We start from the raw sequence: 13,787 nt of genomic DNA, 5'->3' as shown, positions 1-13,787 counted from the left end.
TTAAAGCAGAAATCCTTTTGGGACCTAGGATTGGGAAGGAACAGAGTAAAACAAAAACTACTGATGAAGAAAATCCCCTCCCTGGATGGAAAGGCTCAGCTCGGTGAGAAAAACTACCTACAGGGCAAATTTGGAAATCCTCAGCAGGGCCAAGTCTTCTCAGTCTTGGGATCAAAAAGTGATGTCTAAATTAACTTATAAAAATGGTTCTTTATCAAAAACAGACCAAAAAGAGTTCTATATTAATCGTATCAATAAAGGACTAAAATTCCAGAGGGATACTTCTAAGTGAAGGAGAATATTTAGCTGTGGTTTTGTTTTCATATTGAAAAAAATGATCTAGGTATACTTAGCAATATTCAAAAAGGATATGTCAATCAAGAAAAGCATATCAAAGGAAATGGATTATTTTTCTCCATTTTGAAACAGCTAACAGTTCTCTTGTATAAATCTGACACAGTTTTGTCCTTGTGAGAGCTGTGCTGCTTAAACTTTTTCATGGCCTTTACAAATCTGTGGATGATAGGAATTGAGCAAATATTTTCCACAGTAAGAAAAAATCTGTAGAAAGCTGCACCAGACTTAACATTTACAAAGATTACACCAGAGTATTAATAATACTCTTGTCATTAATCATTGTCAGAAGCCAAGTATCATTTTGTTAACCACTTATCTGAATCAAAATTATTCCAAAAGAGAAATATATATATATATATATGGAAATCCCCCCACCTTGTACTTCTGTATGCTTTGAGTACAACTTATATTCATCAATTCATCTTCAGATCTGATTTTTTATTACAAAAGACAACTATGCTTATAAGGTGAATTGAATTACAAGACTTTTACTACTTTTCGGTGAGTAAAGAAAAAGGTATTTAATATAACAAAGTTTCACTTTAGCACTCAGCTAAATAGAAATTTTGAAAAGAAATTTTATTTGAAGATATGATAAAATACCATATGGCCCTGGTTTCAAGAGAAATTCATTTCATAAGTTGTGTAAATGAGTTTATTAGTTAAAGTGAACTTACAAGATCTCTGTTGGTTTTATAAACCAAAGCAAACTAGCTCATTTGAATTGCTATGTGCCCCCCTAGCATTTTTAAATGCAAGACAATGTATTTGTAGAAAGAATCATTCTTTCTCAGGGAATGCTAATTTACCATGCTCCCATGGTAAATTCTACAGGACACTTTCATGGAAAATATCAAAGTCAAGGAAAGTTTAGACTCAAAAAGAATAAATTTTTGGTAATGATAGTAGTTTTTGGAACATGTATAATTCCATTTACGTTCTCAGCTTTTCAATTCTATTTATCTTAAAATTAGTTTCACGAAATGTTACATGGTTATAATTCAATATTACTGTATAAAGTATTTGAGAAATGTCTGGTAACTCTCTTGTGATTAGGTAATTTCATGACTGAAATCTCCTGTTACTGTTTTGATGCTAGCTAGCACTTATTAAGCCACCTTCTAATGCAAAAAAAAAAAAAAACCCAAAAACCAAAGAAACCTTTTTCAAAAGCATTAAAAATATTCACCATTTCATTTGAAGATGGAGAGAGCAAAGTAAGGGTAGGTTAAAAGGTCTGTCAGATTGCATGGTTGAGTCCCTAACAAGATAAGTAATTCTTTTGTATCAATTCCTATTACCTTGGAAAACACTGGACTGTACCAGGCAGGTAATTACTGTTCATATTATCTAGGGTCAACTAAAGTAGAAATTAAAGGAAGCCAACTATAAAATCCACGTAGAAAAGACAAATAAGCAGCTCCTCATCAACTGAAAATTTAAAAAGATTGATTAGCTCTTTATGTGCCCAGCTAAATATGCCATTTAAACTCAAGGACCCAGCTTATCTCACGTTTGTTTTTTTCAAGTGGCTGCACATAAATAATGGCTACAGGCAGAATCTACTTCACGAGTACATAATCTAGCCACAAGCAAATCGCAATGGCACCAAACTCATACCTTTTTACAAGAGGAAAGTTTTAAACTGACAGTAAATGAACTGTGAAGTGAGAGGATGAAAACAGCATACAGACACACACAAGCATATTCTGAAGGTGCTTCACATTACACTGTGCACTTACAGACATCGCAGGGACTGATGGACACAGAGTAGCAATTGTTTCCTTATCACCTCCATGCTTGATCACATGCCATCCTGTGCCATCCATTTTATCACCTTAGGTCCCAGAAGACTCACAAGACCCAAGGCCTGTTTCTCACACGATTCCTTTGGATTCTGTCAGCTGTTGATGTTACAGGTCATGCATGGCAATCATTGGACCAACGCCACACAAGTTTAGATGTCTTCCACTCCCCAGTCAGAAAGAACACACGCAAAATTCCTTATCAGATAGTTGGTAAGACTACATGGAAAATGGATTTTCATGTCACATATATTAGGAGAAGATCCCTGGCGTCAGGGCAAAGTTTAGAGGCACAACACATACTTACTGAAGACTGAGTGGATTCCAGAGTCCATCATTGGCTAGACTGATAGCATTTTACATTTGTGTTACAAAAGGCAGATATTTAAGAAGAGTGAACATATGACCATACATTTATGCGTGACTAGCAGACAACTGTTTCCTGAGTCAGTTGACCTGGGTTTTACTGTCCTAGGACAAAATGTGAATTTAAAGAGACCAAAACTTTCAACAAAAAAAAACCATATGTTTATAACGAAAGATAAAAGAAAATCCCATAATCATGATTCTGTATGCTACTCAGGCATTGAAAAGGTACACTCAATGAAATTACTTTTCACCATTGGTTTCAGGACACAAAACAATTAAAATTAGAACATGCTAATAAAAGTTGTTCATGACATCTGCATGCCACACAAAAAATCAAAATGTAGTCTCACATAGGCTGATCATACTAGAGTATATTTATTACATTTCATCATTTATGATCACTTTGTTATAACTAAATTAACCCTGACATAAACTTTGACATTTTAAAAACAGAGAACATACTGATTTTTCAACTATGTTACTTACACGTGTTTTTTAATTCTCATGCAGTGCTCATAATTACGAGATACTACACATTCACCCTCACATTATGCTTAGTAAGAACCAAGCTCAGAGGGTAGAAAAATGCCAACTTCATTCTCCATAAACTTCCCATACATATATTAAGCCACTGTTCTTCTAATTATATACTTATGGTATATTCTTCTGTAAAATGTATAACTGTAGTCACATAACCATTGTTATGACAAGGCAACAATATCATTTCAGATTACAACAAATGAGACCAAAAGTTGAAGAGACCACAGCATATAAAAGTCATGAGAACACCACACACATTTCAATGTTTTTCACTTTCCAGTCGAAAAAAACATGCACAAAGTTTTTTTAGCAGATAGTTGTCAGAAGTGCATTAAAAAACTGGCTTTCAGGTCATATATGTTGAGTGAGGATCAATGCCATTGAGGAAAAAGAGCAGTGTTCATTATCTTTTAGGTCTGTCTATATCATCTATAGCTGCTAGAAGTTTTTGTCTTGCTTTCTTATTGATATGGGATCCCAGGCAAACATTCACCAGATTGGTCAGCTGCTTCGTTGAATATTCCTGCTCAAAGAAGAAATATCCAAATTTAGTACCCTAAAAGGAATGTATCTGATCGGTGCAACAAAAGAATAGGCGAATATTCAGGTGCAGTGGATAGTTACTGAGCATTATAAACCAGTGAAGAACAGTGGAAATTACAGTTGGCAAATGAAGGGCAAATTGTTTACTGAGCTGTAATAGGAGGAAATAAGAATACTACAGTACACATTTCAAATAGTAAGCACTAGAATCTGTTTTAATATGGCAAAGTAATCTGACATGCATATGCTTGTTACTACTTTGATGATCACACACTTTACACTTGTTTCTGTGATAGTCCTTGTTATTGAGTCATCAAAGTACATTATTTCAAATTTTTTAAATGCTACTGATGAAGTATTTTTCTGGTCCTCTACATTTTGTAAACACTTTAGTTAAAAAAAAAATCTCCAACAACAGAACAACAACTCTTCTAAGATACAACAAATGAATAAGGTAATAAGCATCACAAAGTTAGGGGAGCTGCAAATAAAATTAAGACTACAAGTATCTTTTGCAATCCAAATCCATCTGGTTCCTGAATTTCAGATATTGAATTGCCAGGATGAGAATAAACAGGGATTCATCAGAAATTTCTGCAGATTGATTTGGTACTGGAGGTTGAATAGCAAGAGTTCAGATAGGTAAAGATAGCTGTGTACTGTTATCTAATAAGAAAAGAAAATGTGTCTTTATTGAAGGTAACCACTAAATATAGTACAGTTTCAAAACCGGAGAAAGAATTGATTTTAAAAACTTAGCAAACTGCTCATTTTGTGTATCTGATCTCTGAGAGCACCTGTCCCTACCTGGTAAGTAATCTCATTTAACCACTCAGCACTCAGTGAGGATCCATTGTCAGTAATTACTGGACTCAACATTTTGGGGAGTTTCCTTCAAAGACAGAAAAGGGTGTCCCTGCTGCTGCTGGGGAAATGTCACTGAATTACAAATATCAATCAGTTAAAGCTCTTTCAAAGTACTAAGCTGAAAAGAAAAAATCAGTCCACTATATTAAAAGAGTAAATCCAAAAAATGGGCATCATTCTTGCATCAAATAATGTGTATTTAGAGCTGTGCCTTTTCTCCTCAGCTACTTTGTACTCCTTCCCAAAACCCTTTCCTCAGTACCAACCCAGAAGTGTTTACAGCTTACTTTACTAAATGGATTCTAGCAACATTCAGCAGCCCATCTGTATCTAGGTTTAACATTTTGGTTCTCAAATGTCAGTGGGGCTAAACGTGGTGAAGTTTTTCTCAATCTGGCTTACTGGCCAAACTCATTAAAAATAACACATATATTCCTACTTTGCTTCTAAAGATCCAAAACCAACTAAGAGTGGGGACATTCACATAAGATTCAGGCCAATGTGAACGTTCTAGGCTAATGGTCATTTTATCTCTTTACAGTGTTAAGGCCAGAAAGGATGAGTCTGAGCAGGTATATACAAATAATTATTTTCTTACCCAAATGAAATAAAACTTGACTTAGCTTTTACGTATGACATTCATAGGTTAAGAAAATGTGAACCCTAGAGTTATCAAAGTAATGAGGATTTGGTGATGATTTTAACACATGCCATATACAGAAAAGCTTCCCATACCAAGCACACTGAGTTGACTGTGTCAAAAATTCGGCATCCTACGTAACAATAGTATTTTTCTTTATCTATATAGTCATACACAAGAAAAATAATCAAATCTATTTTAAAGGTAAAATCTAATGTAAGACGCAAGTTAAGTTTAGCCATTTAAATATTAATGTCTTCAATCATCACTAATACATGTCAGTGTGTACGATGTTACCATTTCATTGTTGAGGAGTACAAGAAGGTTTGTGTGAGGTTTAAGTTACATAATCGATTATGGCTTATGAATCATTTCATTGTTTCTGTATTCAATCTGTCTCAGCATTTATCAACTTCAGCCTTTTCCTATAATACAGTTGCAGGAAAAATTTAGCTAATGTCTTGACTTTAGCTGTATTTCTAGATAATTACAGTAACAGTTCACAAAGGGCTGAAGAAGATTTGATGACTCAAAGGGTACTGCTTAGATACAGTGCCCTTAGTCTGAAAATGGCAAAGAACTGACCTAAGTAGTTTGTATTAAAAAAGCAAATGTTTCTTTATATTTCACTCTCATGATTTTGAATTAAATAACACACCCAACAAGAACAGCAAGAAGAAAAAGGAATAAAAACTTAATTAACTGTTTTCCAGCTCTCACCCTGTGCTCTTTGATCCAGCGTTCCATGTCATTCTCAGTTAGGTAATAGGCTTTAATATAAGTTTCCACAAATTCTTTATCAGGAATGGGTCTAATATCTGTTAGCTTTTCAAGTTTCATTAAAAACTGTTGAAAATCCAATTGCATCAGGGCACGACCCTCATTACTGCACTTCTTGACATTGGCATATCTAAGATGCAAAACAATAAAAAAATACATTATAGGATAATTAGAAGCAAAAAACTGTCGGGTATTTGAAGTTTTCTCTAACCTATATTTGGACAGATTCCCCAGAAATGAGAGGGTTATAGGAAATAGAGAACATAAGTCTTCAGTCAGAAAGACTGGGTTGTGTTTGTGCCCTGTCATTTTACCTATGGGGGCCTCAATTTTCTCATTTGCAAAGAGATCCAATGAGTTCAAGGCTCTTTGTTGTGCTACAGACCATAGTTCTCTGTATTCAATTAACATAATCGTCTGTAAGAAAGTTAAACTGATATTCCAGTTAATCTGGCTGACAAGAGTTATTATAAAACTAAGCTTTAAATACTTCAAAGTAATCTTAGTTTTATGAAACTGTTCAATATTGTAAGTATTCAATGCAAAAGAAACAAATGAAATAATTCTCCCATGAACACTCTGAAAACATAAAGAAATGTGTAAGCATGTAAGCATAGAAAGTATATACATACTTTTCATGATAAAAAGTTTATAGACTTATTCTGACATTCTACACTACTGAAACAGTGTATTTTAAGGTGGACTAGTAATAAAGACAAATATACTAACCCTAACAATACAACACTTTATTATTCATTAAGTCAGTGTTCCATTTCTTCAATCAATCATACAAAACACAGAAAATTCAACTGTGGGAATGAGGTACTTACCCTAAGGAAAGTTACAAGAAAATAAAAGCTTATTTGATTTAAAATGACCAAGCTTTTTTTTAAAAAAATAAAGAGTATTTTATACAGAAATATTTATTCACATTTCTACTTAATTAAACAAATTTATTTAAAATACTCTTCATTTGTGATTGTTAACACAGCTGTTTTATAATTTATAGCACCGTTGGTTTCAATACAGAGTGCCAAGACTGTTGTCAGCTTGTCACTGTCACCTTCCCACTTTCTAATACATTCTTTTGTATAACAAATGAGAACAAAAGAAAAATTAGACAAATGATAGTGTGAAAATTCAACTGATGTGCAATTCTAGAGCACTGTACAGGGTCTTTGAAATAGCTGTTTGCTTCTCAGGGATATTTCAAATGTACTACTGATCCTTATTTGTATCCTAGATGTTATGGGCAGAGTAAGCATGGTCTCTGAGTAAACAGGAAAATTACTATTAATAGATCTATAACTTCAACACATGAAAGATTTATACAGTTTACAATGATATGATGGTGATTATTATTAATGATGATATAAGGGTTTTGAGGGCTGATTTTGCCATCAGAAATCAGGAGTACAACCAGGTGCAGTGGCTCATGTGTAATCCCAGCACTTTGGGAGGCTGAGGTGGGCAGATCAACTTGAGGCCAGGAGATCTAGAACAGCTTGGCCAACATGGTGAAACCCTGTCTCTACTAAAAACACAAAAAATTAGCAGGCATGGTGGCACACACCAGTAGTCTTAGCCACTCAGGAGGCTGAGGCACAAGAATTGCTTGAGCCCGAGAGGCGGAGGCTGCAGTGAGCCGAGATTGCACCACTGCACTCCAGCCTGGGCAACAAAGCAAGATTGTCTCAAAAAAAAAAAAAAAAAAAGAAAGAAAAGAAAAAAAGAAATCAGGGGTACATATGCCTTTAAAAACTGTGTGAACTTGTTACCTAACCTCTTTAAGCCTTGGTTTTCTGAGACTAGGTTCTCTCATTGATGAAACAGAATCATAGTACCTTGCAAAGAGAGTTTATTTCAGGTTTGGTGACATAATCCTGAGAAATGTTTGGTTTAGTAAATAACACATAGTTAATGCTCAAAAAATGTTAAGTATAACAATCATCATCATGATAATTTTATTATTAGGTAATAATAATTGTTAGTTTTAACTTTCAGATAACCATTAGATTCTGCATTCCTCACTCATCTACTAGCTGGTTCTATGCCACTAGCAAGAAAAGAAAGCAGAGATAAAGACAGACACAGTGGGGTCTAAGGTTTTTTCTCTAATTATATCCCAAACTTGTCTGCTAGTTATCATTATTTCTACTTATTCTCTCCAACCATTAATACCATATGTTATTCATATATTACAATTTGTCATTAAAGAAACAAATAATGCTTTCATGAAAAACTTACCCTTCTACAATAGTTCGATTAGCCAATCGTATACAATGTTCCCAAAGTATATTAGATACAGGCAAGGGTATACGAACTCTCTTAGAAACTTCATTTAGCCTCCTGTTAAACTGCTCAAATTCCTAAGAAGACAAATAGTAGCCATTTGTGAATATCATTAAAATGCCACAATGCTCTCCCATAAAAATGGTTTAAATAAAAAAGATTTAAAAAGACTCAGAATCAAACCAAGTAAAATAAAAAAAGATAATGCCAAAGATAATTTGGACTTAGTATGAAGGTCTTAAAAATATATATACACTAGTTTGAATACATTATGTTATAATACAGAGTATACTACATTTTATTGCAAAAGGAGTAAGTGTCATTAACTGATTAAACCATGTTAACAATGTCCAAATGTCTCAAAATTTTCTATGGTTGTCAGTACAGATTAATATAGCTGAATGACCTAATTTGGCTTCAAAAATATCTTCAAGAAACCCACGTTTAAAAACTTGGTTTGATATGTGTTCAGTTCAGAACTATTTGTGATTTGTAGCTATACTCCTCAGAGTGCAATCTAATAAATTATCATTTTTCCTAAACATTTTTTAAAAGTAAATAATTATATGGGTTGAGGATGTCTTATCGAAAATGCTTGGGGCCAGAAGCGTTTTTGGATTCTGGACTTTTTCCAGTTTTGGAATATTTGCAATATACCTACTGGTTGGGAATCCCAAATCTGAAAATCCCAAACCAGAATTCTGAAATGCTCCACTGACCAATTCCTTTGAGTGTCATGCTGGCACTCAAGAAGTTTTAGATTCTGGATTATTTCAAATATTAGATTTTCGAATTTGGGATGCTCAACTGTATACCAAATGATTAAAAAATCATACTCTATCCGCAAATTGTTAGTACAATGGAAACAATAAAACACAGTTTCTATTACCTACAGAAAAACTGAATATTTTTATTGTCTTTTATGACATGATTGTACTAAAAATATAAATACATATACCTGATTTAGACAACTCCAATAATTAGACAGAAACAGCAGAAGGTCTAGCCTTCAAAGAATGTGTTTTTGGTCTCTTTGGACTATTACTATTTAAATATACTCATTTAATATTTAATGAAGTAAATGCTGTTGACTCTTCCTGGCAATGTATTTCAAATATAAGAAGTCTCGGGCCGGGGGTGGTGGCTCATGCTTGTAATCCCAGCACTTTGGGAGGCCAAGGCGGGCGGATCATGAGGTCAGGAGATCGAGACCATCCTGGCTAACACGGTGAAACCCCGTCTCTACTAAAAATACAAAAAATTAGCTAGGCGTGGTGGTGGGCGCCTGTAGTCCCAGCTACTCGGGAGGCTGAGGCAGGAGAATGGCGTGAACCCGGGAGGCGGAGCTTGCAGTGAGCGGAGATCCTGCCACTACACTCCAGCCTGGATGACAGAGCGAGACTCCATCCCCCCCCCCCCAAAAAAAAGGCTTAAAATCACATTTTTCTTTAGTTACCTGAATAGAGAAGCTACACAATGTTTAACATGACTGACATGTGTTCAACTTTTCTAACAACACATAGGAGAAAAAAAATCTAATCTGATCACCACTCAGGCAATCACATAATGATAACTGTGTTATCCTCTGCTCTTTCGCTTCTTCTTCCTAAATCACAATTTTTCTTGCTAATTTATTTTTAACAATTAATTGCTTTTAATCATTAAAAAGAAGTGGATTGTCAATTCACGACATTTATCTTCGAAAAATCAAAACTGTATAAATAATTGCTCTTTGTTGTTTCATTTCATGGATCTAGGAGAGTAGTAGTATTTGTTACTGTATTTATTTATGCATTCCTTAAACTGCTTTGGATTTCAAGAGTCATAATTCAATATTTTTCATCAATATTTTATTTAAAAGATAAAGCTATATATATAAAATGCTTTCTGTACAAAATAACATTCCACTTATTGCTAAATTCAATGTTCAAAAATGCTTGTCATAAAATGAATCATACAAACATTTCATTTTTCTTATGATTCTATTGGGGCAACATAAGCAAACTGTTTAGACGTAGATGCTTAGACTTAGAAAAGTAACAGAAACAACAAACGTTATCATAGATAATTAACCTTTATGCTTAAAGAAGGCTTTAAGCTGCTAAAAATTGGGCTAGGTTAATAATCTGAATAACACGAGTTCTTTCTTATAACTGGAATAACAAATAACTGAAAAAAGCAGCCTCCTCATCGTATGTGTATGTGTTGAGCACAGAATGCACCCCTATAAGGTCCATGGTTAGTATGTTCTATGGTCTGAATGTTGTGTCTTCCCTAAATTCATATGTTGAAATCCTAATCCCAGGGTGATAGTGTTGGGAGTTGGGGCTTTTTAAAAGTGATTAGGTCATGAGGGCCAAGCTCTCACCAAGGGAATTAACACCCTTATAAAAGGGCCCCAGAGAGTTGCCTTGCCTCTTTTACCATGTGAGGGTACAGAAAAGTGACATCTATGAGAAATAAGACCTCCACCATACACCAAATCTGCCTGAGCCTTGACCTTGATCTTGAACTTCCCAGCCTCCAGAACTGTGAGAAATAACTGCTCTGCTTAGAAGCCACCTAGTCTGTGAAACTTTGTTGTAGTATCCTAAAGGACTAAGACAGCACGTCATAAAAAATAGAACCACTTTTTCAAAAACAGAATTGTTAAAAAATAAAAAAAAGGGGGGGGTAGTATCATTATTTATAAATCACATTTGTCTTTTACATTCCAAATGAAAATTTGCAATTGAAATCTCCTGGGTGCTCTAGAAACCAAGTGATTTCTTTGATTATCTTTCAAGGTTAATAATCTCTGAATTCCAGAGTGGCAAATATAGAGCACCCTTGGTGTCACTCCCTGCTAAGATCTCTATGGAAACTCCTAGCAATTGCTTACTGATGTTGGCATGATTAGTCCCGGAGTCTGGAGACAGCCTCACGGTCTTCAGTCTAGGCCTCCAAAGGGGACCATAAATTGCTGGGAGTTGGTGACTGAAGAAACTCCATTACCATCTCCATTTTAAATCTATGGCTCTGTTCATTGGTTCTCAGATGTCCTAGGCTCTTATTTGTTGACTTGGTCTAAGCAGGTAAGAATGATTGTGTAAATGAGATTAAACTGAGGAGGTTAAGAAGGGACATTTTTTTTTCCAGTTACAAAAATGAAAGAAAACAAATTTTTTTCTGAAAGTTACTTTCATTTTCTCAGATACTCTTTCCACACCTTCTTTCCTTACTTCCCGCAGGCCTCATCTCCAGTCTCACCTTATCAGGGTCCTTCTCTGAGCATGACAAATACATGGTCTTCCTCTTCCACCCACATCCTGTCATTCTCTGTCTCTCTTCAGATGATTTTGGTTTTTTTCACAGCATTATTCATCATCTGACATTATATCTCAATTTATCTGTTTACTGCTATCTCTGCCCTGCCATGTAAATTCCTTGAGGGCACATAAGTTCCCGAATTCACAGCTATACTGCCAGCACTTCTATCAGTGTGTGGCACATGCCAGTTGATCTACAGATATCTATTCATGCATAAATGAAAAAAAAAAACCACAATTCTTTCCAGAAAACGTATACACACAGGTCACTGACTCCAAAGAGGTGTTTGTATGACACACTGCAAAAGTAGTGTGATTTTTACTCGGAATAATCAAAGGCATGGTCTCTTGCTAATGAATATTATGCTAAACTACAGAAATAATTTCTAATTAAACAGAAATATCTTCTTGTTATTATAGTGATGGCTACTGAGATTACATAACATGAAAGTCAGCCACAACATACAACAATTCAAAATGGGAAATTAGTGAACAAAGCTAAAAAAGTCTATGATGTATTCTTAGATCTAATAGAAGACAAATTCAGAAAATAAGCCTATTTCAATTCAGGGTCTTTAATGCTAGAAATGTGGTAATAACTATAATCTTACTATTTTAGAGTAACTGCAATAAAGGAACACTTCTCTTAGTAGACGGATCTTTAGCAAAGGTGTTTCCCAGAACACTTGCCTTTAATAGTGCATCTACATATATGTTGTGCTGTGACATAATTTCTTTTACATCCCATTTCACATTAGCCATGAGGAGCAGCATCTGTTCATAATCAAGGGCTTTACCAGCTACAATCCAGTAAATTGGTTTGCGTAGTTCACTGGCAGTTGAGACTGTCTGAAATAAATTTCACAGAAATGGAAACAATTATTTTCTAAAAGCATCATATTGATAAAGAATACTTGCCCCTGTTTCCAGCATATATCATATCTGAAAATAAAACACTATATATTTGGAGATTTAAATTACGAAAATATTTTAAATATTTGAGTGAAGGCAAAGACCTTACTCAAAACATAATTTTGAGACATTCAATAAACTTGAAGCCATTGACACCGCAACTGTGAAAGAACTAGAGCTCTTCATGGAGCCTAGCAATTACTTCTCAAATTCTTCTACTTCTCTCCATTTCCACTCCCACTACATGATGTCAGGATTCTACCATCTCTCCCCTGCAATACTGTAGCAGCCTTCAAATTAGTTTTCCTGTCTCTAGGACTGCCGTCTACAGTTCTTTCTTCACAATGCCCCCAGAAAACTCTTTCTAAAATACAAATCCAGTCATGCCACTCACCTGTTTCAAACCCTCCAGGAGCTTCCATGCCCTCCAAATAAAGTCCAACTTCTGAAGCAGGGTGCTTTATATGCTGGTGGCTCCCGCTGATTGCCCCAGTCATCTTTCTCATTCCCAGACCTCCTCCCTACTCCAATGAGCTTTCCTCAGCTGTTCACATGCACCATGCTCTTTCTCACGGGTCTTCACATATGTCATTCCCTTTGTCTAGAATCCATTCCTCATTCACCCTACCTTGCTGGTCCAGTTTAAACATTACTTCCTCTAGATAGCCTTTCCAGATGACCTTCTCCCACCCAGAGCCTCTCCTGTCCTCTACTCTGGGTTAGACCATACCCTCATGGCACTTTCCCCTTACCACAGTACTTATCATGCTTTATTTTAATAGTTTTAACTGGTGCTTTCTCTCTCACTAGTCTAAAAGTTACATGAGGTGCTCAACAGTATGTATTTAATGCAGCAATTCATGAGTGAATAAATGAATACTCTATCTGGCTCTCCTGGGTTTTCAAGACTGACTTCTAGTTAAACAAACAAACCAACAAATCTAAATAATCTGTGTCCTATCTTGCTCACAGTTGAAATGACATACAAGACCATGTCTGACCTGAGAATAGAACTGCTGAAGAAAGGGCTTTTTGACTGCAGGCATCACAGCATCCAGATGTGGCTGAAGGAACTCAAACTGTTCAGCCAAGAATACCCTAAAGGGAATAAATAACCCACTGTGTAAACAAATTGTGTAGGATTTAGAGCCTGTCATGTTTTCGTATAAGTATTTTTTTAACATTTCTGAGAAAAACTTTACCAATAAAAATTACTTTCCACTTTAGTGGATGACCCTGTACTACCACTTGACATGTTCATTTAAAATCTACACAATAAATAATGCTGAGTTTATGACTGAATGGAAGTTGAAGAGAAAGAAAAGCAACTTCAAAGGAGCCAAGCAGCTTGATGAGGTGTAGGGTCATGTGCTT

General features: G+C 35.2%; 1 protein-coding gene across 2 annotated transcripts in view; it reads right to left on the bottom strand.

The window, feature by feature from the left end:
- Positions 1-994: 994 nt before the first annotated feature.
- Positions 995-13,787, bottom strand: part of CCDC132 (coiled-coil domain containing 132) — a 121,384-nt gene continuing 108,591 nt past the window's right edge. For both annotated transcript variants that reach the window (XM_011955061.1, XM_011955060.1), the window contains 5 exons: positions 13,415-13,511; positions 12,192-12,350; positions 8,149-8,270; positions 5,842-6,031; positions 995-3,594 (listed from right to left, as the gene is read on the bottom strand). In XM_011955061.1, the coding sequence (XP_011810451.1) occupies positions 3,475-3,594; positions 5,842-6,031; positions 8,149-8,270; positions 12,192-12,350; positions 13,415-13,511 (688 nt within the window). In that variant the 3' untranslated portion in view covers positions 995-3,474. The remainder of the gene's footprint in view (positions 3,595-5,841; positions 6,032-8,148; positions 8,271-12,191; positions 12,351-13,414; positions 13,512-13,787) is intronic.

This window comes from Colobus angolensis, unplaced genomic scaffold (genome assembly GCF_000951035.1).
Source record: "Colobus angolensis palliatus isolate OR3802 unplaced genomic scaffold, Cang.pa_1.0 Scaffold394, whole genome shotgun sequence".
Taxonomy (NCBI): domain Eukaryota; kingdom Metazoa; phylum Chordata; class Mammalia; order Primates; family Cercopithecidae; genus Colobus; species Colobus angolensis.
The sequence above is the reverse complement of the archived record's forward strand: the minus strand, read 5'-3'. Positions and strand labels throughout refer to the sequence as shown.